Genomic DNA, 24085 nt, shown 5'->3' on the forward strand with positions numbered 1-24085 from the left:
TTCTTGTATGGTAAATGCCTGTATTTCACTTACCCTTCTGAGGGATGTGATTGCAATGAGAAATGTGACTTTCCACGTTAGATATTGCATTTCACAGGAATGCATGGGTTCGAAAGGTGGACCCATGAGTCTTGTTAAGACGATGTTAAGGTTCCATGAAGGAACTGGTGGTGTTCTTGGTGGTATAATTCTTTTTAGTCCTTCCATGAATGCTTTAATAACTGGTATTCTAAATAGAGACGATGAATGAGTAGTTTGTAGGTAAGCAGATATTGCTGCGAGGTGTATTTTTATAGATGAAAAAGCGAGGTTTGCTTTTTGCAAATGTAGTAAGTATCCCACTATGTCCTTTGTAGAGGCATGCAATGGTTGGATTTGATTGGTATGGCAGTAGCAAACAAATCTTTTCCACTTAGATGCATAGCAGTGTCTAGTGGAAGCTTTTCTAGCTTGTTTTATGACCTCCATACATTCTTGTGTGAGGTCTAAGTGTCCGAATTCTAGGATTTCAGGAGCCAAATTGCTAGATTCAATGATGCTGGGTTTGGATGCCTGATCTGTTTGTGTTGTGTTAACAGATCTGGTCTGTTGGGTAGTTTGACATGCGGTACTAGTGAAAAGTCTAGTAGAGTTGTGTACCAAGGTTGTCTTGCCCATGTGGGTGCTATTAGTATGAGTTTGAGTTGGTTTTGACTCAACTTGTTTACTAGATATGGAAGAAGAGGGAGAGGGGGAAAAGCGTATGCAAATATCCCTGACCAACTCATCCATAGAGCATTGCCTTGTGATTCGCGGTGTGGGTACCTGGATGCGAAGTTTTGGCATTTTGCGTTTTCTTTTGTTGCGAACAAATCTATCTGGGGTGTTCCCCAAATTTGAAAGTATTTGTTCAGAATTTGGGGGTGAATTTCCCATTCGTGGACTTGTTGGTGGTCTCGCGAAAGGTTGTCTGCTAGTTGGTTTTGGATCCCTGGATTAAATTGTGCTATTAGGCGAATGTTGTTGTGAATCGCCCACTGCCATATTTTTTGTGTTAGGAGGCACAATTGTGTTGAGTGTGTTCCTCCTTGTTTGTTTAAATAATACATTGTTGTCATGTTGTCTGTTTTGACAAGAATGTATTTGTGTGTTATTATGGGTTGAAAGGCTTTTAACGCTAGAAATACTGCTAACAGTTCTAGGTAATTGATATGAAATTTTGTTTGGTGTACATCCCATTGTCCTTGAATGCTGTGGTGATTGAGGTTTGCTCCCCACCCTGTCATGGAAGCATCTGTTGTTATAACGTATTGAGGCACTGGGTCCTGAAATGTCCGCCCTTTGTTTAAATTGTTGCTGTTCCACCATAGAAGCGAGAGGTATGTTTGGCGGTCTACCAACACCAGATCTTGAAGTTGACCCTGTGCCTGTGACCATTGTGATGCTAGGCACTGTTGGAAGGGGCGCATGTGTAGTCTTGCGTTTGGGACAATGGCTATGCATGATGACATCATGCCTAGGAGTTTTAGCACCAATTTTGCTTGTATTTTTTGGTTTGGAAACATAGCACTTATTACTTTGTGGAATGCTTGCACTCTTTGTGGACTTGGAGTGGCAATTCCTTTTGATGTGTTGATGGTTGCTCCTAGATATTGTTGTGTCTGACACGGTTCGAGGTGTGATTTTGTATAGTTGATGGAGAAACCCAGTTTGTGAAGGGTTTGTATGACATATGTGGTGTCGTTTGTGCACTTCTTTACTGTATTGGTCTTGATTAGCACATCGTCCAGGTAGGGAAACACGTGTATCTGTTGTCTTCTGATATGTGCTGCTACTACTGCTAGACATTTTGTGAACACTCTTGGTGCAGTTGTTATTCCGAATGGTAAGACTTTGAATTGGTAATGTATTCCTTTGAATACGAACCTTAGGTACTTTCTGTGAGAAGGGTGTATCGGTATATGAAAGTACGCATCTTTTAGGTCTAATGTGGTCATGTAATCCTGCTGTTTGAGCAGTGGAATGATGTCTTGTAGTGTGACCATGTGGAAGTGGTCTGATATGATGTAGGTATTTAGTGTCCTGAGATCTAATATTGGTCTTAATGTTTTGTCTTTTTTTGGAATTAGAAAGTACAGGGAGTAAACTCCTGTGTTTTTCTGTTGTACTGGTACTAGCTCTATTGCATCCTTTTGCAGTAGTGCTTGAACTTCTAGTCCTAAAAGTTCTAAATGTTGTGGTGACATTTTGCGTGTTTTTGGAGGGATGTTTGGTGGGAATGTGTGGAATTTTATGCAATATCCATGTTGGATTATTGCTAATACCCAATTGTCTGTTGTAATCTGTTGCCAAGATTGGTAGAATTGGCTTAGTCTTCCCCCCACTGGTGTTGAGTGAAGGGGTTGTGTGACTTGAAAGTCACTGTTTAGGTGGAGGTGTTTTTGGAGTTTGGAATCTTCCCCTACTCCTTGGGAATTGACCCCCTCTATATCCCCTGAAACCTCCCCTTTGGAATGAACCCTGATATGGTGTGGTTCTTGTTTGTTGGCTGGTGGTGTCTGTGGGTTGGCCACGAAACCCCCCTCTAAATGGTGTTTTTCTAAAAGAGCCTCTGCTCTGCGGGGAGTAGAGTGCGCCCATGGCTTTGGCCGTGTCTGTGTCCTTTTTAAGTTTTTCAATGGCTGTGTCCACTTCAGAGCCAAAAAGTTGTTTCTCGTTGAAGGGCATATTAAGGACAGCCTGCTGGATTTCAGGTTTGAAGCCTGAAGTGCGTAGCCAAGCGTGTCTCCTTATGGTGACAGCAGTGTTGACTGTTCTTGCTGCAGTATCGGCTGCGTCTAGTGAAGAGCGGATTTGATTGTTTGAGATCGTTTGTCCCTCTTCAACTATTTGCTGCGCCCTTTTTTGGTATTCCTGGGGAAGATGGTCTACGAGAAGTTGCATCTCGTCCCAGTGTGCGCGGTCATATCTGGCCAGCAGCGCTTGTGAATTTGCGATGCGCCACTGGTTGGCTGCCTGTGATGCTACTCTTTTTCCTGCCGCATCAAATTTTCGGCTTTCTTTGTCCGGAGGTGGGGCGTCGCCAGATGTATGTGAATTTGCTCTCTTGCGAGCTGCCCCTACTACCACGGAGTCAGGTGGTAACTGCGAAGTAATAAACACTGGGTCTGTGGGTGGTGGTTTGTATTTCTTATCCACCCTTGGGGTGATGGCTCTTGATTTTACGGGCTCTTCAAAAATTTGTTTTGCGTGCCGTAACATCCCTGGTAGCATTGGGAGACATTGATATTGGCTGTGTGTAGCCGAGAGGGTGTTAAATAAAAAATCATCCTCTTTAGGATCGGAATGCAGTTGGACATTGTGGAATTCTTCTGCCCTAGCCACCAGTTGCGAGTATGAGGTACTGTCCTCTGGCGGTGACGGCTTTGTGGGGTATGAATCGGGATCATTGTCCGGCACTGGGGTGTCATACAGGTCCCAAGCGTCTTGATCCTGATCGTCATGACTTATGGTAGTTTGCGCTGGTGAGTGCATTTGTGGCGGTGTTTGTGCCGGCGATGCCTGTGGTGGAGAGGGCGGAGGCGTGATTTTTTAACCACTTTGGCTTGTGGTTGTGCGTCATCCTTTGGAAGTCCGATCCTTCTTTTCCTCATTATTGGGGGAAGGGTTGATATCTTCCCTGTGTCTTGCTGGATGTACAGTCTCTTTTGTGTGTAGTCCGATTCTACACTTTGGAGCTCTTGTCCAAATTTGTGCATCTGGCCACTTATTCCTTGTTCCTCTGTGTATGATGAAGGTGTGGAACTTTTCGGCGCCGAGAGATCTTTTTTCGGCTTCGGCGCAGACAGGATTTTTGTGGCTTTCGGCAGTGTGTCTCGATGCCGATGTTTTTCGGTGCCGGCATCTTGCTTTTGCCTCTCAGCGCCGCTATCTCGGCTCCGAGGTTGCTCCATGGCGGTCCCTCGACTGGAGTCGGGTGTCTTCGCTATGGGCGTGCCCTTTTTCGGCGCCTTCGACGGTTCGCCGGTTTTATGGGTCGAGCCATGGCCTGTTGGCAGTGGCGTCCCCTGGGCTTTTGTCTTCTCAATGGTTTTACTTTTCGACGTCTTACTCACTGTTTGTAGCTGTTCTTCGACGTCGGAGTCTCCGGATTCTGATTCCGGAACCGAGAATGTTTCCTCTTCCTCGTCGAAACGTTGTTTTGTCGGCGTAGAAGCCATTTGAAGACGCCTGGCTCTTCGGTCCCGGAGTGTTTTTCTGGACCGGAAGGCTCGACAGGCTTCACAGGTATCCTTCTTGTGCTCGGGGGACAAGCACAAGTTACAGACCAAGTGCTGATCTGTATAAGGATACTTACTGTGACATTTTGGGCAGAAACGAAACGGGGTCCGTTCCATCGGCTTCGATGTCGCACGCGGTCGGGCCGACCAGGCCCCGATGGGGGATCGAAACTACCCCAAAGTCTTCCGATGATCGGTGTCGATGTACCTAACTATCCCGATACCGAACGGAACAATACCGACGCTTTCTTCCGAGATTCTGACTAACTTTCCGAACCGAAACACGGAGCGAAAAGGAATACGTCCGAACCCGACAGCGGAAAAAAACAATCTAAGATGGAGTCGACGCCCATGCGCAATGGAGCCGAAGAAGGAGGAGTCCTTCGGTCCCGTGACCAAAAAAGACTTCTTCGAACAAAAACAACTTGTAATACTCCGAGCCCAACACCAGGCAGCGGACTGTGCTAAACATGTGTATCTGCAGCAACATATGCCATCGAACACATATTTAAGAAAACATCTAATCCTAGTCTAGCACCTAACACTATCTCCAACTATAAACCTACACAGCCAATGCTCTAAATCTAATCAAATGCTCATCTCCAACTTAACCCTAGACCTAAACCCAACTCTAAACACAATCCTCAGCCTAGACAGATCACTCATCCTTACATTTATTCTAACATTTAGCTTTAACCTTATCCCAAAGCTAAACTAATTGAAAGGAATCATATTCGTTCCAAACACATTCATTTAAACGTATTTTACCTTTGTCAAGGTGTTTTCAGGCTTCTGTTTGCTTTCTCCCAATCCTTTTTAGGTTCCAGCTATTAATTTTTCAATCTATAACATCTAATCTTTTGAGATGTCAGACTCCTTCATTCAAACCGATCTAATGTCATTTGGGTTAGTGGGAGGGTTATACCAACGGCTGAAAGTCATGCTTTTGTATCTTTAAATATATTACAAACAAGTTTTAGTGCCACTGAGGTACAGAAATCTGGAAAGCCATCCCTGCATATATAGGAAATGCAATGGAACTCTCATATTTACATTCTAAACAAAAAATAAAAACATCCTAAAAAGCAAACATTTACATGCTTGATCCCTGCACTTTCTTCGTTCTTATTCAAAGCAGAGCTGCTAACTCTGCTTTTAAAAACTTCATGTCCTTATTAGAAAGACAATGGTGCAAGTCTTAAACAGAACATGTGTATATATTTCAAAAGTTATGCTTAAGATATCTCAACTTCAGTTAAAACAGATTTATAATTGATAGAACACCACAGATGGAGATGTGCTTTGCTGCACTTTTACTGCTTTGGCACTTGCTGATGTCAGAGCACGGTAAGTGCAGTCTCTACTTCTAAACACTTTTCTGTGATCAATGTCTACCACAATGACCCACACTGTAAGGTCAAAGGCCATGAAATGTATGAAATGTTTAAGACGCCCTTGTGACCATGCACAAGAACACCTGGGCCCACAAGACCTACTTCCTCTTCTCTTTTATTAGCTCAGCTCATCTCATATAGCTTCAGTTTGCCGTTGACAGGTTTCTGTATAGTAGACACAGGTTCGGAAGTGAATTCTGAGGAGAGTCTCAGTCCAAGACAAGGGTACCAACAAGACATCAGTCTCTTTCAGTGAGAGAGTGTTTTCTAAAGGCCCAGATTTCAGGATTCTCGCAACAAAGATCATTGTGCAGTAAGATGCCGCCTCCAGAATCTTTGTTCCCCCATAACTCTCTGCAGCTGACACACCTTGTCCTAGAGTTACACTGTGATGGTCTCAAAAGCAAGCCTATGTCAGCTGCAATTGCTCCCAAAGCAGCATCAGGGACCATATCACAAACATCTTTAGTGCTTCGCTAAGAAAACTATTATATAGCCATAGAAGTACATAAATATACATACATCATAATCATATCCTAATCCCTAATCCAAATACAAGCTAACCATAAAAGATAGAAAAATAAATATATAAAAATGCTTGGTGCAGACCATGCCGGATTCATGATGACAATTTATCATAAAAGGGAATAAATTAATAAAACAGGAAGAAGGATTAGTTACTTACCTGTAAATCCTAGTTCTCTTCCAGGGGTATCCTCATCAAAGTCATAAACATTGAATATTCCCGCCCTTGTGCGGGGACCCCGGAGCATATATATATATAAAATACATACATATTATCATGTGTAAAACAGCAATGCAGGCTATAATCATAAATAGGCTAAAATGCTTTATTTCTATGCAAGTTTTTTTTTTTTTTTTTTTTTTTTTTTTTTATATTATAAAATCACAATAGATCATAAATATCTACCTAAGCCTCAAAAACTGGACTTAGGGAAGTAAACAGCAGTAAATATCAGAGAAAAATAGAAAAAACCACATTGAAAAACAATGAAGCATTCTTAGCCAATAGGCTGCATGCAGGTTAACACAGGAGAACCATAAAAACTTTGGCACCGTGCCTTTAAGACCCTGAGCACCTCCAGTATCCCACCATGCCTCAGGGGTGAAGGGAAGGTGACAGTTGGTTCACAGTTAGGTCAGTACTTTTTTTACGGTGACAATCTGTGTAACTGATCAGAAAGATAATCTGTCCTGCACTTCTAGGAGACTTAAGTCCGGGGAGGAGGGTGGGTTGTTTATGACTTTGATGAGGATACCCCTGGAAGAGAACTAGGATTTACAGGTAAGTAACTAATCCTTCTCTTCCAGGGGATCCTCATCAATAGTCATAAACATTGAATAGATTAGCAAGCCCATCCCTAAACTCTGCGGACTGTCCGAAAGAAGTGCAGGAAAGAATACATATTCATGCAAATAGATTTCTAAGAGAGGCCTGCCCCACCTGGGCATCCGCTCTTGCATCCGAGTCTAAACAGTAATGCTTAGTAAAGGTATGCACAGACTTCCATGTAGCAGCCTTACAAATCTCGGAAATTGGTACATTGTTAAGGAGGGCAGCAGTAGCCGCTTTTCCCCTTGTGGAATGCGCTTTTGGCCTAGCCAGTAATTGCTTATTAGCCAGTTGGTAAGTGTTAACAATACAAGACACAATCCATCTTGATATAGTTCGTTTAGACGCTGCCTCTCCTGTTCTTAAATGACCATAATTCAGAAACAAATGGTTAGAATGTCTAATCGGTTTTGTTTTGTCCAAATAGAATTTCAGCACTCTTTTTAAGTCTAAAGAATGCAATGCTTTCTCAGCCGGAGTCTCCGGATTGGGAAAGAAAGTCGGTAAAGATATAGTCTGATTGATATGGAATTCTGACACCACCTTCGGAAGGAAAGATGGGTGAGTTCGCAGAACCACTCTATTATCGTGAAAAACCGTGTACGGTTCTCTGCAAGACAGAGCCTGAATTTCGCTGACCCTCCTCGCTGAAGTAATGGCCACCAAAAAAGCCGTCTTCCACGTAAGGTGCTGTAAAGAGGCCTCGTGGATAGGTTCAAAGGGAGGGCCCATAAGTTTTGACAGGACTACATTCAGTTCCCATGGAGGAGAAGGTCTCCGAATGGGAGGAAAAACCTTTTTCAAGCCTTCTAAAAAATCCTTGACTACAGGTATCGTAAAGAAGGATTCCTGAGAAGGCGACTTACGATACGCTGTAATTGCAGATAAATGAACCTTAATAGAAGATACCTGCAGACCAGACTTCGCCAGATGAAGTAAATAGGATAGTATGACGTCCTCCTGAGCTCGTATGGGATTTATACCTTGTTGAGAGCACCAGATGTAAAATCTCTTCCACTTAAAAGCGTAAGAACGCCGCGTGGAAGGTCGTTTTGACTCTTTCAAGATGCTCATGCACTCCTGTGAGAGCCCTAGGTGCCCATACTGTAGGAATTCAGGAGCCATGCTGTCAAGCTCAGAGAGGGAAGGTTGGGATGTAGGATTCTGCCTTCCATTCTGCTCAGGAGATCCGGTCTGCACGGCAACCTCCTGTGAGGTCTTTCCGATAAGTTGAGTAGGTCCGTGTACCAGAATTGGCGGGGCCATTGTGGCGCTATCAGAATCATTCTGGTTCTGGAGTTGTAAAATTTGTTGATTACTGCCGGTATGAGGGGAATCGGTGGAAAGGCGTAGAGAAATGTCCCTGACCAGTTGATCAACAGGGCATTCCCTTGAGATCCCGGACGGCAGAACCTGGACGCGAAGTCTGGGCATTTCTTGTTTGTTTCGTCTGCAAAGAGATCCAACTGAGGTCGACCCCATTGACCGAAGATGTCCTCGACGACTTCGTCGTGTAGCACCCAGTCGTGCGCGTCTTCCAGATGTCTGCTCAGGAAATCTGCCTCTACGTTTTGCTGACCTGGCAGGTGTACCGCTGTGATAGACATTCCCCTGGCCAGGAGCCAATGCCATATCATTTGGGATTCTCGAGACAGAGGTAGTGATCTTGTTCCCCCCTGTTTGTTCAGGTAATACATTGTGGTTGTATTGTCTGTCTGAATTAGGATAGATTTCCCCTGAACCAATGGAGAGAAAGATTTGAGAGCCAGATGGACTGCTCTGAGTTCCAGTAGATTTATGTGATAGTTCTTTTCCTTGTCGGACCACAGACCCTGAGCTTGGAAGGAACCCAGATGAGCACCCCAACCCTGAAGAGACGCATCCGTTACCAGAGTGTCGACTGGAATTGTCTGGTGAAACGGAGAACCTATCGACAGGTGAGGTCTGTGCATCCACCATTGTAGTGATTGAAAAGCCACTGCTGGTAGTCGAACTCTGTCCTCCCAGTGACCAGTCTTTTGGCTCCAATTGTTCTCTAATGCCTCCTGAAGGGGCCTCATGCGTAGCCTGGCATTCGGGACAATGAAGATGCATGAAGCCATGGAGCCCAGAAGCGATGTCACCTGACGAGCTGTAGGTGCATCGGTTGTTAATAGATGTTGACACTTCCTGTGGATTGATAAAAGTCGTTCCTCCGAAGGATACACTCTTTGGAGCTCTGTGTTTAGTATCGCTCCCAGGTAGTGGAGGTTTTGTGTTGGAATCAAGGTTGACTTGTCGTGGTTGATTTGAAGACCTAGAGACTCGAAAGTTCTTAGAACGATATCTCGATGTTTTCTCGCCTGATCCGGAGATGAGGCCTTCACTAGCCAGTCGTCCAGGTAGGGGTAGACGAATATTTTTTGTCTTCGAAGGTGTGCCGCTACCACTGCTACACATTTTGAAAAGACTCGGGGTGCAGACTTCAGGCCGAATGGAAGGACTCTGAATTGGTAGTGCTGTGACGCTATCTGGAAACGTAAAAATTTCCGATGTTTGGTTGCTATTGGGATGTGAAAATATGCATCCTGTAGGTCGATGGAGCACATCCAGTCTCCCTGATGCAGTTGCGGGACAATCTGGTGAAGGGCTAGCATCCTGAACTTTTGTTTTCTTATGTACTTGTTCAGGAGCCGTAAGTCCAGAATTGGTCTGAAGAGGCCCTGTTGACCTTTTTTCGCCACCAGAAAGTAACGGGAGTACACTCCTTTTCCTTTTTGTGCCGGAGGAACCTTTTCTACAGCTTTCTTTTGTAGGAGTGCGAGAACTTCCTTGCGTAGCAGGCTGAGATGAGAAGGAAAACACCTTGCTGGCGGCAAGTGTGGAGGAGGTTTTTTGAAAAGGAGAGAATAGCCATGTTCGACAATATTGAGCACCCATTTGTCTTTTGTGATTGAGTGCCACTCGCGAAGATGATGCGTAACACTTCCCCCCACCGGAGTGGTGCACAGTGCTGAGGGAAGCAATGCCTCATTGCTTTGATGGTGTCTTTGCTGTAGACTGTTGAGGTCTACTTGACCCTCTGTCTCTTGTGGGTCTACGTGCCTGAAACAGGGGACGTCCCTGTCGTTGTTGTGGCCTTTGAGACCAGTGAGGGGTTTGAACCCTCTGCTGGAATGGTCGTCTGTCATACGGCCTGTACCTCCGCCTGAAGTCTTTTTTACATTCCAGGCCCACTGCCCTCATCGTGTCGACTTCCGTTTTCATTCGGGCCATCTCTTCATCCGTGTGGGTACCGAACAACGAACTCCCGCTGAATGGGAGGTTCAAAATGCGCTGCTGTGCTTCCTGTTTCAGACCCGTGAGCCGTAGCCAGGAAGACCTCCTAGCGCAGATTCCGTGCGCATACCCATGCGCAGCCAAATCCGCCCCGTCCGCCGCCGCGCTGATGACCTGGTTAGATACTAGGCCCCCTTCCTGCAAGATTTCCTGGAAGTCCTGTCTATCTTCCCTGGGCAACTTTTCTGTAAATCTGTGGAGTGAGTCCCACAGAGAGCGGTCATATCTGCCCAGAAGTGCTGAGGCGCTGGAGACCTTCATAGCAGATGCCGCCGTACCGCACATCTTTCTCCCCAGAGAGTCTAGGTGTCTGCTCTCCTTATCCGGGGGGACTGTGGAAGATGATGCCACAGAGTGTGTTTTTCTGGCTGCGGCTAAGATCACAGAGTCCGGTGGCGGATCCTTCCGCAGGAATAAAGGATCTTGTTCCGGAGCTTTGTATTTCTTTTGAATCCTAGCCGGGGCAGACTTGAGAGTGGCTGGAGACAGAAAAGTGTCCATAGTCGGTTGCAGCAAACCCGGTACTAGTGGCAGCAGTTTTCTCGAGACTGATCTGTGTTGTAGGGTCTCAAAGATAACTGAGGATGAGGTGGCCGGTTCCGGTACCTCAATATTTAGCTTCTGCGCTCCCCTTAGAAGAACCTCATTAAAAGTGGTGATATCATCCACCGGGGAAATCCTAGCAGGTGGAGAATCTGTGAGTGTGGGGGAGTAGCGCCCCACAGACGATCCTGAAGAAGACCAAGAAGGTGATCTTCTGCGTGGTGTTCGTGACCTGGTTCTCCTTCGGGAACGGGACCTGCTCCGAGAGGCTGTAGCAGAGTGTGCAGGTCTTGTGGTCGGCTGACGAAAAACAGAACGAGCCCGTCCTGCTCTAGCTGTAGGCGATGGCGTTCTCGGTAATGAGGCAGTAGGAGAATACATCCTCGAGTATTGTGAATCCGGGGATGCTGTGATGGGAGAAACATGCCCCGATGCTCTGGAATGGGATGATGCACTCCTTATAGAGACCACCGGTGAGGGAGCTTTGTCCGCTGGCTCTACTGCCTGTGACACAGCTGCAGGTTGTGTCGACGTCGATTGCATCCTCGACGTCGAAGGTTGCGATGGCTGGTCTGCTCTCGACGTCAAAGGTCTTGACGTCGGAGGTCTTGCCGTCGAGTGTCTTGACGCCGATCGCCTATCGCGGGACCTGGACCTACTCGCCGTCGTGTGTCTCGACGTTGAGCGGCGAGTGGTCGACGGCGGATGTTCATGCCGTCGAGATGTTTTTGGTGTCGTGTCCTTCGACGCCAAGGGGTGAGACGTTCTCAACGGCGAACGGGAGCGCCGGAGATGACTCGACGCCGAACGGCGGCCTGCCGTCGACGGAGATGTACCCCTGTGTCCATGTTTCGACGTTTTGTCCCTCGACGTCGGTCTGGTCGCCGTCGACGGCGATCTATGCCGGTGAGACGGTGGTGCCGATGACGTCGATGGAGAACAAACAGGTACAATCCTACCTGTCGACGTCGATCGGGCCATTCCTTCTGCTGTAGGTCTGGGAAGTGAAGAGGATGTTGACTTTTTCCTCTCCTGAAGCCCATGTAGCCTGATCTTCTCTCTGTCTTTGAGAGTCCTCCTTGACATGTTCTTACAATAGTTGCAGGTGTCAGGACAGTGACTCTGTGGCAGGCAGACAATACACAGAGAGTGTGGGTCTGACTGGGCTTTCTTCTTCCCACAAGAGGGACATTTTACAAAAAGAGATGGCATTTTTCTGTCAGAAAAAACCTTCCTAGCTCAGACAAAGATGTTACTTGTCGAGTGAAAAGTGAAAAAACGCTTTTGTAAAGAATTTTTCTGAGGAAAACTCAGAAAAACTGAGAGCTCAATGCTCCAGGATCCTCTCAGAAGAAGCCGGAAAAAAGAACTGACCTAACTGTGAACCAACTGTCACCTTCCCTTCACCCCTGAGGCATGGTGGGATACTGGAGGTGCTCAGGGTCTTAAAGGCACGGTGCCAAAGTTTTTATGGTTCTCCTGTGTTAACCTGCATGCAGCCTATTGGCTAAGAATGCTTCATTGTTTTTCAATGTGGTTTTTTCTATTTTTCTCTGATATTTACTGCTGTTTACTTCCCTAAGTCCAGTTTTTGAGGCTTAGGTAGATATTTATGATCTATTGTGATTTTATAATATAAAAAAAAAAAAAAAAAAACTTGCATAGAAATAAAGCATTTTAGCCTATTTATGATTATAGCCTGCATTGCTGTTTTACACATGATAATATGTATGTATTTTATATATATATGCTCCGGGGTCCCCGCACAAGGGCGGGAATATTCAATGTTTATGACTATTGATGAGGATCCCCTGGAAGAGAACAGAACAATTACACTTAACCAGATTCACCAAAAGTACAAACAAGACTTTTCCTAATTTGTTTGGCATACAGGATTTATAGTGCCACCCTATAGCACACATGTAGGTTGTTTTGAGTTAATAAAAATCCAATGCCACCAAGTGTGTTCTTATATAATATATAAATATATACAGGGAGTGCAGAATTATTAGGCAAATGAGTATTTTGACCACATCATCCTCTTTATGCATGTTGTCTTACTCCAAGCTGTATAGGCTCGAAAGCCTACTACCAATTAAGCATATTAGGTGATGTGCATCTCTGTAATGAGAAGGGGTGTGGTCTAATGACATCAACACCCTATATCAGGTGTGCATAATTATTAGGAAACTTCCTTTCCTTTGGCAAAATGGGTCAAAAGAAGGACTTGACAGGCTCAGAAAAGTCAAAAATAGTGAGATATCTTGCAGAGGGATGCAGCACTCTTAAAATTGCAAAGCTTCTGAAGCGTGATCATCGAACAATCAAGCGTTTCATTCAAAATAGTCAACAGGGTCGCAAGAAGCGTGTGGAAAAACCAAGGCGCAAAATAACTGCCCATGAACTGAGAAAAGTCAAGCGTGCAGCTGCCACGATGCCACTTGCCACCAGTTTGGCCATATTTCAGAGCTGCAACATCACTGGAGTGCCCAAAAGCACAAGGTGTGCAATACTGAGAGACATGGCCAAGGTAAGAAAGGCTGAAAGACGACCACCACTGAACAAGACACACAAGCTGAAACGTCAAGACTGGGCCAAGAAATATCTCAAGACTGATTTTTCTAAGGTTTTATGGACTGATGAAATGAGAGTGAGTCTTGATGGGCCAGATGGATGGGCCCGTGGCAGGATTGGTAAAGGGCAGAGAGCTCCAGTCCGACTCAGACGCCAGCAAGGTGGAGGTGGAGTACTGGTTTGGGCTGGTATCATCAAAGATGAGCTTGTGGGGCCTTTTCGGGTTGAGGATGGAGTCAAGCTCAACTCCCAGTCCTACTGCCAGTTCCTGGAAGACACCTTCTTCAAGCAGTGGTACAGGAAGAAGTCTGCATCCTTCAAGAAAAACATGGTTTTCATGCAGGACAATGCTCCATCACACGCGTCCAAGTACTCCACAGCGTGGCTGGCAAGAAAGGGTATAAAAGAAGGAAATCTAATGACATGGCCTCCTTGTTCACCTGATCTGAACCCCATTGAGAACCTGTGGTCCATCATCAAATGTGAGATTTACAAGGAGGGAAAACAGTACACCTCTATGAACAGTGTCTGGGAGGCTGTGGTTGCTGCTGCACGCAATGTTGATGGTGAACAGATCAAAACACTGACAGAATCCATGGATGGCAGGCTTTTGAGTGTCCTTGCAAAGAAAGGTGGCTATATTGGTCACTGATTTGTTTTTGTTTTGTTTTTGAATGTCAGAAATGTATATTTGTGAATGTTGAGATGTTATATTGGTTTCACTGGTAATAATAAATAATTGAAATGGGTATATATTTATTTTTGTTAAGTTGCCTAATAATTATGCACAGTAATAGTCACCTGCACACACAGATATCCCCCTAACATAGCTAAAACTAAAAACAAACTAAAAACTACTTCCAAAAATATTCAGCTTTGATATTAATGAGTTTTTTGGGTTCATTGAGAACATGGTTGTTGTTCAATAATAAAATTAATCCTCAAAAATACAACTTGCCTAATAATTCTGCACTCCCTGTATATTTTTTTTTTTATTTTTTTGTAAGAGTTTTAAGATGTTCATAAAACTTACAAAAATGCAAAGTGCTCTGTTTGATAGCCCCATCACAGGGGCAACTGTCTGTCTCATGAGGACAGGTCCTCATAATAGGGAATGCTACGAAATGGTGCACTATTCCAAGTCTTAATTTTGTCAGAACAAACCGATGGTGTTTACTGGTAACACTTAGTAGATAACCTTCTCTGCTTGCCTCCAATGAAAGGGACATATATATATAGAGACAGTGAATTTTATGGATTCAGTAGTTTTCCTGCCGTCCACTCTATATTGCAGAAAAGTGTCCTTGATAAGTTTCTTTGGTAATGTCAACACTTTCTCTGGGTCTGGGTTTATTTTTTATATTAAATACAGATTCAAAAGAAGAGTCAATATAGGCCAGCCATGGAATACACAGGGCATTGTCCAATTTTATGCAATCTAGGACAAGCTGCTTAGTAAAAACAGTTTCCTCCTTGGACCAGGTGCTACGCCATAGGATCAAAGGGCTCACTTGTAACACGCCCTCCAGGTATTGGAGACCCACCTCCTGATGTACAATCCAGTCAGATGCTGAAGTAGGTAAACATAGCAAATGTTTTAAAAAACAGTTTCCTCTCATTGTAAAGGGGTGCTTTTTGTATAACCCCCATACTCCTGCTCCATACTCTACAGTGGATAATGCTCTAGCCCTGTAAATATATACCATGGGGGTTATGGGCGAATCCCTATTTTTCTAGCAAATCTAAAAATAGTGCTAGACTTCCTCCTTAACTTATCCTTAACAGAGTGAATATGCTATTCCCATAGCCTATTGCTTCAGAACAGTACACCCAGATAAATGAAGGAATTAACAGAACTAATCTCCGTGTTGTGAATATAAAAGTTCCTGCATTTGTTTGCTTTTTGGCCACAGGCCATTGTGAAAGTTTTAGATTTGTTAATCACCATACCCTTTGAGGTCATGAACTGCTCAAAACCATTCATTAGTTTCTGAAGCCCCAATGGGGTCCTGGAAATCAGAACATCATCATATAGTAGTGCAGGTATGGACCGCCCTGCCACATATGGAGGGTCTGCCTGAATTTCCTGCAGAAATGTATCCACCCCATTGATAAACAAAGAAAACAGTAACGGGGCGAGGACACAGCCTTGGCGAATGCCTCTTCCAATCTTAAAAGGGGTGGTGCATTCTCCCATTTGCCCAAAGCAAACTTTGAATGTTAAATCTTCATATAAATGGGCCAAGAAATTGATAATATACCTTGGGGCACCCATATCTAGTAATGTGGGCCATAAGAGGGCATGCTCTACTAGGTCGAAGGCACTACTGAGGTCTGCAAAGCAAAGGTAGAGTGCACCTTTTTTGGCCTTTGTATACTTCCCTATGATCAAATCTAGGTTAACACATTGCTCGATAGTACACAGTCCTTTCCTGAACCCACAATGGACAGGAGAAAGGAAATTGTTGTCTAGTGCCCAATCATTAAGTCTAGCCAAAATCACCCTGCTAAGGATTTTCAAAGATGAGTCCAACAATGATATTCAGGAGGTGCCCATTTGGCAGAAAGGGGGCATTTACTATTTCCCAAAACAGTTTGATATTATTTGTATCCGTCACCAGGGCTAGTTTTGACCATGTCTTTTCCCTCAGCTCTTTCTTTCTTCGCTCCAGGACTTCCCTGTATTTTATATATAATGACATAATTGACACTGGGTCTCTGGGTGTTGTGTCTCACCCCAGTATTCTAAGGGCCTCTACCTAGTTCATGGTGGTAGGGAACACATCCTTTGGGCCCCAAAATACAGTTGGAAAAATAATCTGATCGTGATCACTCAGTAATGACTGGGGGTATCACATACATTATTGGTGAATGAGGACACTAATATGATCAATAACAGATGAAGAACTAGTACCCCTAAAGGATGGTATTACCTCACCATTAACACCATGTTTACATTTCATTAATATCAAATCATATTTAGACAAAGTCACGTTGAGCACCTCATAATCATTATGATAAAAATGGTCACACCCTACCTCCTTGTGACTGGTAAGCCCACAGGTCTGGGATGATGGCAGGGAACATTATTGAATGGTAAATGTTAAAATCGCCAACCCATAATATAATGAAATTAGAATGGATAGGACGCAAAAATTCGTGTAAGCTCTGGTCCAGAGCATGAACTACTCTGTAACGGGTGGAATCAAAAACATAGTTATAATAATTAATTAGTACAACGGTCATACTTTTATACTTTAACCCCAAGAGTTAAAAGTTCGTAGTCTCCCAGGAAATATTTTTGGCCACTACAGGGAGTTTATATGAAATAAGCACCTGAAGCCCACCCTCGGCCCTCCCAGATTGGGAAGGAGTAGCAGGCAGGAAATGTGAGGTAATTCCTTCCATATGGATAGGAGAAATGCACCATGTTTCTTGGATACAAACCAGGTCAAGTTTATTAATGATGTTACACCACTTCCCGGTCCCAACATTACTACGTAGACCTTGGACATTCCATGTAGCGAAATTACGGCGCTCATTATTATTTGTAAAATACTCATTATCCCCTTTCCCTGCCTCTCTCTGGCTATTGGTGCTTAACATATTTTCCATTGATGCCCCATCAAGGTTATTAATCCAGGCCACAGGGTCCACTCCCTCTGGCCCCTGGGTCACTGTAGGGGCATTGCTAAAACCGATAGACATTGTCTGATCAGAGGTCCCCACCTTAGAAGGCCCCCTTTCTTGACCGTCCACATGGCCCTTTTTGTCAATCGTTATCTGAAAGTGAACTCAAGGCCTGATATCTATTACTTAATGGCACTGAGAGGGTATAGTTTTAATTATTGATTGGCTCAGGGCAAGGGTGTACTGGGGGGGAGGGGGCTTTGCCCTGGTTGTACAGGTTGAAAATGTCAATAGAATTCACCCCAGGGGAGTAATAATGGGGTATTGCCATGTTGGGGAGTAAAGTAGCCCTAAATAAAATGTCCCCACAGTCTTTCTCTAACCATCCCACCCAGCCTACTCTTCGAGTTAGGATGATCTGGTGGGCATTATCTCTTGTAAATAAATTATTTTGGACCAACCAGTGCACAGCTTTGTTCTTCAGATCCCCCTTGGGTTTTGCTCTGGCCAAGCTATAGAGGAGGGACATTAGCCATGATAACAACATAAGGGCAACATTCTGGTGGTAAATTTATAGTAGGAAGATCCTCCCTCACGTGCGTTGGGGCAGAGACAGTTTTCGGCGAGTTCAAGGTGTTACATGGCTGGGTCATGCCAGATGCTTTGAGGTTTGTAGGGGGTCTTAAGCCATCCAGTGGCAAGCCGTGCTGCTTCTTACTGATGGCTGTATGCCACCCGCTAGATTGGCCTACACCGCAGGCCTCCCTTTGCTGCCCTAAAGTAAGGTCCCTCCGCCGAGGGCTTGGTGCTAAACAACATTCATCTATAGGGTCTGTGCCCTGTGATAACTATGGGGCCTAACTCATTTTGTGCAACATTCTGTACAACAGTAGTTTGGGGATTAGGGGCCACCATGGGCAAAGAAAGCTTCCGACACATAACCATTATTTTCTCCACCTCCCCCTCACGTTTATCCAATTTATCTTTGAGTGGCTTAAACAGATCATTAAGAAAAGATATAAAATGATTCGAAGGTATGGGTTCTGGATTAACTGACATAATAGGGCCCAGGTCGCTGTCAGATCCCTTTCTGCCCCGTTTCTTCCATTTTACGGCAGGTGAGTAACTGGCTAATGTAGGGGTAGCAGTAGCTGTGGTCGTATACCCTGAATGGTCATCACCATTCCTACTTACCTCCGGTTCTAAAGTAAGATGAGTATCAGTTACCAGATTTAATGGTCTGGGGGATCCCTCCATTCCTTCACTCAATCCAGCTGTCCCCAGGGATAGACACCTTACTGCAAGATCAATTTCCTTAGCGATTACCCCTACTGCTGGTACTAAAAAGGAATCAATTGTGGAACAACAGGGTTCAATATCTATCTTCTGACTTTAAATTTCCCGTTTGCCCATATTTTATGGTATATATTAGCACCCACTTCAATAGATCTATTTGCAGGCGGGCATCTAGTGTAGAGAAACAATAATTGCACACTTTAACGTCCCAGTTACTTACTCACCGTTGCTTGTGACCACACATCGTTATATAAGCGGCGTAATATAGCAGCAATAAGAAACACAAAACCAAGAGGGCAGGCCTATCCCAGCCTTGTCCGGGCGCAGGCGGGCCTGCCCTTCGCCCAGGCCTTGCCCGGGCGTGTCCCGCGCTGTGCTCTCTAGCACTTTATAGCTCTGGTTGGTGTGACGAGTGGGAGCAGCTGTGGCAGGAAATGGCTGCCTCCTGGGGCCAAAGAGCAGTCTGGGATATACAGTCCCCCTCCTGGATGTAGCACTTCCCGCGCTGCGGTGTGCTCACTAGCACTTTATAGCGCTCGTTGGTGTGACGAGTGGGAGCAGCTGTCACAGGAAATGGCCGCCACCTGGGGGCAAAAAGCAGTCTGGGATATGTAGTCCCCCTTCTGGGTGTAGCACTTCCCAGGCTGCGATGTGCTCCCTAGCATTTTATAGCACTCATTGGTGTGACAAGTGGGAGCAGCTGTGGCAGTAAAATGGCAGCCTCCTGGGGCCAAACAGCAGTCTGGGATATGTAGTACCCCTCCGGGGTGTAGCACTGGATTGTCACACTTTCAAAGGGAAGCACCATCAGTTGGAAAAAGGTCCAATATGACATGTATCCCAAATCAATCTTTATTTCCTTTGATGACACAAAACGAGACAGCCAATGGGTTTCGTTCATCTCCTGTGAACTTCATCAGGGCACTTAAAATTTCAGTATCAAATAATCTGGAAAATGTAATTGGTTGATTTAATCGGTCATCAATTCGACTCCAATTGTATTTGTGTGCTCAGGCCACATGACTGGTCCACTTATCCTCAATAAATCAAGGTTATCGCACCATTAATGGCCCCTCTGTGCCTCTATCTCCGGCTCCAGCGTGCTGAGCAATGCAGTCCTGCCTTAAACAAGCAACGTAGGCTCAGGAAGAATCAAAGTGCAAGTTTTACTGAAACTGTGGTCCCTTAAACACAACATTAAGCATGAAAATTCCTCAAGTTGGTATGTAGCTGTAAAGAATACAGGTCAGAAACATGAAGAGGCAATCACTGCTCTGTGCTTCCTAGTATGTGCTACAGACAGCACAATTTCAGCAAAAAAAGAAGCTGGGACTGCCCTTTGGGCTTGGGCACCATTAGGTTTCTTTACTACTGCAGAAACCTTCTGGTACAGCAGCATAGTTTAAAGTGCACCAACATCCCTATAGCTAACTGTGTACATACATTCCCTTTCAGAGTTTTCTATCATGCAGAGAAGCAATAGTCAGAAATCTAATATTAAAACATAAATTTATTAGAACAGTCCTTTCTTGATAATTCAAGACAAAACACGGTGGTATGAGACTGACTTGCAATAAGAGAATACCAAGCACCAAACTGTAGATATCTCATGTTCAAAGTAGGAAATCTTTCTTCATCCTAATTGTCATATTAGTCTGTATAATCAGAGCAGCAACATATTAAGTGCTCAACATTAACATTTTATATGTTGCAATCAAATGTCAACGAAGAGCAAACATTTATCCATCTATGCACATCCTCAACATGGGTGGAGCTGGCCTTCTTGTAAGAGGAGTTGCACACATCAACAAGATAGAAAATAAACTGCTTTTCCACAAACATTCAGGTACTGCTTCTAGATGGAAATCAACACTTTGCAAATAAATACATTCTTAATTGGCAAATAAAATAAAAAAAAATAAAAAAAAAAAAAAAAAAAAAAAAAGGAAAGCAAATTTACTTACTGTGTTTTTTTGTGAATCAAACTGTAAACTGCACCCCACCAAGACCTTTGTCGTTCTGTGCCAAGTGATGTGCAGATTGGCAGTGGTAAGTATTTTGGCTGGTTTGGGTGGTAGTGAATATTAAAGTGGTTTTGTAACTGTAAGTTACTAGTGAATATTACTCCAAGTAGAAATATCTAAATTGTGAAAGCAAATAAAAGCAAGTTAGAAACAATAAAGATTAATAGCTTTAAAAAAATGTACCTTTAGAGTTGTACAAACCTCAAGATCTAAAATACAGATGGATTCCGGAGCATTAGTGTTGAGCCTAGGGGTTTCCTGGGGCAAGCGCGGGAAGAGCTGCTTCAACCACTTGCGGATTTCAGACGGAGAGGACATGTGATACTGTAGACCAAGCCAAGCTAGGTGGTGGAGATCCCCACAATGCAAACGAATTGAGCCTAAGAATCAACCATATACATACTTATAAGAATGCAACATAGACAGTGCTTCAGGACACAAAGGCAAAACATCGTGAAGAACAAATTCCGTAATAAAAGCAGCAGTTTTGCCCTGATACCAAAGATTCAAGGTATGCCTGTTTACAAATATAAACATAAATTGGGAGAGAACACAACTTTTTGTTGAACTCTGCTGTAAGACAGCAAAAGCTCTAGCCACCTTGGTGAATTTTATTGAATTTAAATATGTTAGTAGACTAAAGAAACATGAAGTGCCACAAAGGAATTCCACAACTTTATCTACATAAAGGATGCTTTTTCCTTTGATTGTGCAGCAAGCTTTTCACTAAACCAAGGCCATTCTACCAACTGTCAATTGCACTTTGTCACCCTTCTTGTTCTGTCAGCCTTCCCAGAAGATTCTCCCTTTGTTGTAACAAAACAGTGTAATCTGGCTGATTCCAATGTGGTGCTCTTCAAGCTAAGATCAACTTTGGTTCTGAAGAAAAAGTAAATTTCCCCTTTAGGAACACGGGCTCTGGTGGATACTTTATCCACCTACAGATTCCTCACATCTTGAATCGTCCAAGCCACAAGAGTGGAACCAGAGAAACTTGCAATAGCACTAGTGCGTGGTGGCCTCCACAACTAACCTGTCCTGCCACAGACTTGACAGTCACCTCTAGAAACCACCTCTACATTCGGACATCAGATGTCCTCTTTTTTCCATACCTTGGGCACGGAAACCTGAGTCACAAGATTGCTAAGGTAACTGGCAATGAGTTAATCTAACATATTAGGATTTATTATTTCCTGAAAGTCCACTCTAAAGAATGGGGCAGTAGGCAGTGTCGAATATACGGCTAAATAGAGTACCCACCAGAAAGATGATGTTTTCAGGTAAGCAACTTATTCTTCTCACAGACACTTCCATCTGCAGATTACTTACCCTTTGAATCAGTACCAAAGCAATTCTCCCAAAGATGATGATGATTCTGAGGAGTGAACTTACACCAGGAAATCCTGAAGAATTGAATGGGCAAAACAGTCCTCGCTATGGAGCTGATAACCAATACAGAAGTGCCATCACATGTTGGACTTGGCAGATGTCCAAGATAGAAATACCCTGAGCTAGGGCCATAATTGCAACCTTTTCCCTTATGGGATGAGACACAAGGCAATCAGGAAGAACATTTTTGCCAATGCATAACAAAGTTTGATGCAACCAACAAACCACAGGGATATGGTTCGCCATCCAGATGGCCTTTCCCTTCATCACATTGGTAAAACTCAAGAAACAGATGCTTACTAGTAAGATAGTCTTTAGTGCAATCAATACAGAAGCTAACAGCATGCTGTGGGTTCAACTAGTATAATCTTTCTTCCTCCTTGGAAGAAGTTGGATGTAGAAGCATGTGGGAATTGAAACTGACTACACCATGTAAAAGGGTGGTACCACTTGTATAAGAAAAAGAAACACGTTTTCAAAGAATCAGTTTTCCAGGGAATAAGACTGTATATAGAGGATGAACCTATGATGCCTGAAGCTCACTAACACGATGCATAGAATTGACTGTAGTGAGTAATACACATTTCAAAGTAAGAAGCCACAGAGTACAACTATGGCGCAACTCAAAGGTCAGTACAAGGCTGAGGTCCCTCTACAGCACAATAAAGGAAGCAGGAGAATTAAAGGATACAGTCCTCTAAGAAAGTACATCCTAAAAAGATATTTGAACAATGATGGCTTATAAGTAACCTTTAAGTGTGCCCACTCCAAAACCTGGCTGGGCCAAAGAGGAGACAAACAACATACAACAACCTTGCCTGTAGGCAAAGGATAACCATGCTTCTCCTCACACCAGGAGACAAATGGAGTCCAACCATCTTAGTTTAAGGACATGGTAAAATGAAAGTGAATGGCCACAATGATGCCTAGCTGTAAGGTCAAGGCCTCTATGTTAATTGGGCATTGGACAGAAGATCATCCTAAAGGGAAGCCAAAGTTAAGGGCAGATGCTCACTTTTGGACATTTGGAGTACCAGATCCCCATAACCCTTTAAGATAGGGAATGTGTTCAGGGTCAGGAGTATCGATCAGAGCTTAAGCAGGCAGATGCAGGATTTGTGCTCTGAAGGGGACCGGAGTTCTCCGATTTCAAGCACATTAGGAAGACTTCTTGAAGCAAGGTAAGATGCATCTGTCACCACAGACAATGGAGAGAGTAGTCTCCTGCACAACGTGTTCTGCCACTACCCACCATTGCAGGTCCCAGGCCACCTCCTGGGAAACCTGGATGCTATCCTTGAGGTCGCACCAGTGCTGCGCCCACTGAAAAATAAGACACCACTGCAGGGTGCTTCTGTGCCACCAAGCAAGAAGTTAGTCAGGGTCAAAAGGGCTTCCTCACTAAATAGTGGGATCATAGCTTGAATGTTAGTCTGAAATGCTTGTTAGTGGAGCCCACAACGAAATACAGTTCTACCTGTGCAACTTCAGGTTTGGCATATGACAATGCATGTCATGCAAATCGAGTAACACCATTCAGTCACCTAGCTCCAAAGTCAGCAGAAACTGTGCCAGACATAGGATTTTGAACTACTACTTGTGGAGAAAATAGTTCGGAATGTGAATATCCAGAAAGAGACAGAGGAATACTATCTTTTTTGGGAACAAGAAAACACAGAGACTATCAGTTTTAGCACATGCTCCATAGCTCCCTTGCTCAAGAGTGCAAAGACTTCCTGCTGTAAAATGCAAGCATGTGTTGTTCAAGGTGACTGGGTGAATGGGAGAGTGAGAAGCCTGCAAGTAGAGGGCGCAGTCTTGTTGAATAATTTAGAGGACCCAACGGTCCATAGTAATTAACTGCCAGTACGGCAGAGCTGCCAGTACTTGGGATGGTAGGACACACTCCCCCGCTTAGCTGGGAGCATTTAGAAAGAGGAGGAGGAGGATGTTTGCTGCTGCCGTATGGACCCTGGAACCAAAATGCTCTTTTATATTGCTGAAAGACTTGTATGGCTGCTGCATAGGGTAAGAGAGCAGGTGGCTCTGAAAGGGCCACTGCTAGTAATCTCTGAATTTGCAGTAATGCAGATGAAACTGGTATGTTGAGGAGGCCAGGTTCCAAGAGTTGGCCTTTTCACAAAAAACAGAACTTCATCAAAGAGCATGTTCATCAGGGTGGCTTGGACATCACCAGAGAAAACTGGCAGAAAGCATCCAGAAAGAGCAACAAATGGCAATGCAGGAGGCCATAAGACAAACCACTGAACACAATGAGCCTAGACCACAGTGGGGAACTTGTTT

The 24085-nt window shown here is 44.3% G+C and overlaps 1 protein-coding gene across 3 annotated transcripts in view; it reads right to left on the reverse strand.

Annotated features, from left to right (window-relative positions):
- Positions 1–24085, reverse strand: part of LOC138250083 (E3 SUMO-protein ligase RanBP2-like) — a 580259-nt gene that overhangs the window by 465147 nt on the left and 91027 nt on the right. For all 3 annotated transcript variants that reach the window (XM_069204483.1, XM_069204484.1, XM_069204485.1), the window contains exons 10-11: positions 20594–20772; positions 20333–20508 (exon numbers count right to left, since the gene is read on the reverse strand). In XM_069204483.1, coding sequence (XP_069060584.1) covers positions 20333–20508; positions 20594–20772 — 355 coding nt within the window. The remainder of the gene's footprint in view (positions 1–20332; positions 20509–20593; positions 20773–24085) is intronic.

The sequence above is a fragment of the Pleurodeles waltl genome, chromosome 8 (assembly GCF_031143425.1).
Source record: "Pleurodeles waltl isolate 20211129_DDA chromosome 8, aPleWal1.hap1.20221129, whole genome shotgun sequence".
NCBI lineage: Eukaryota > Metazoa > Chordata > Amphibia > Caudata > Salamandridae > Pleurodeles > Pleurodeles waltl.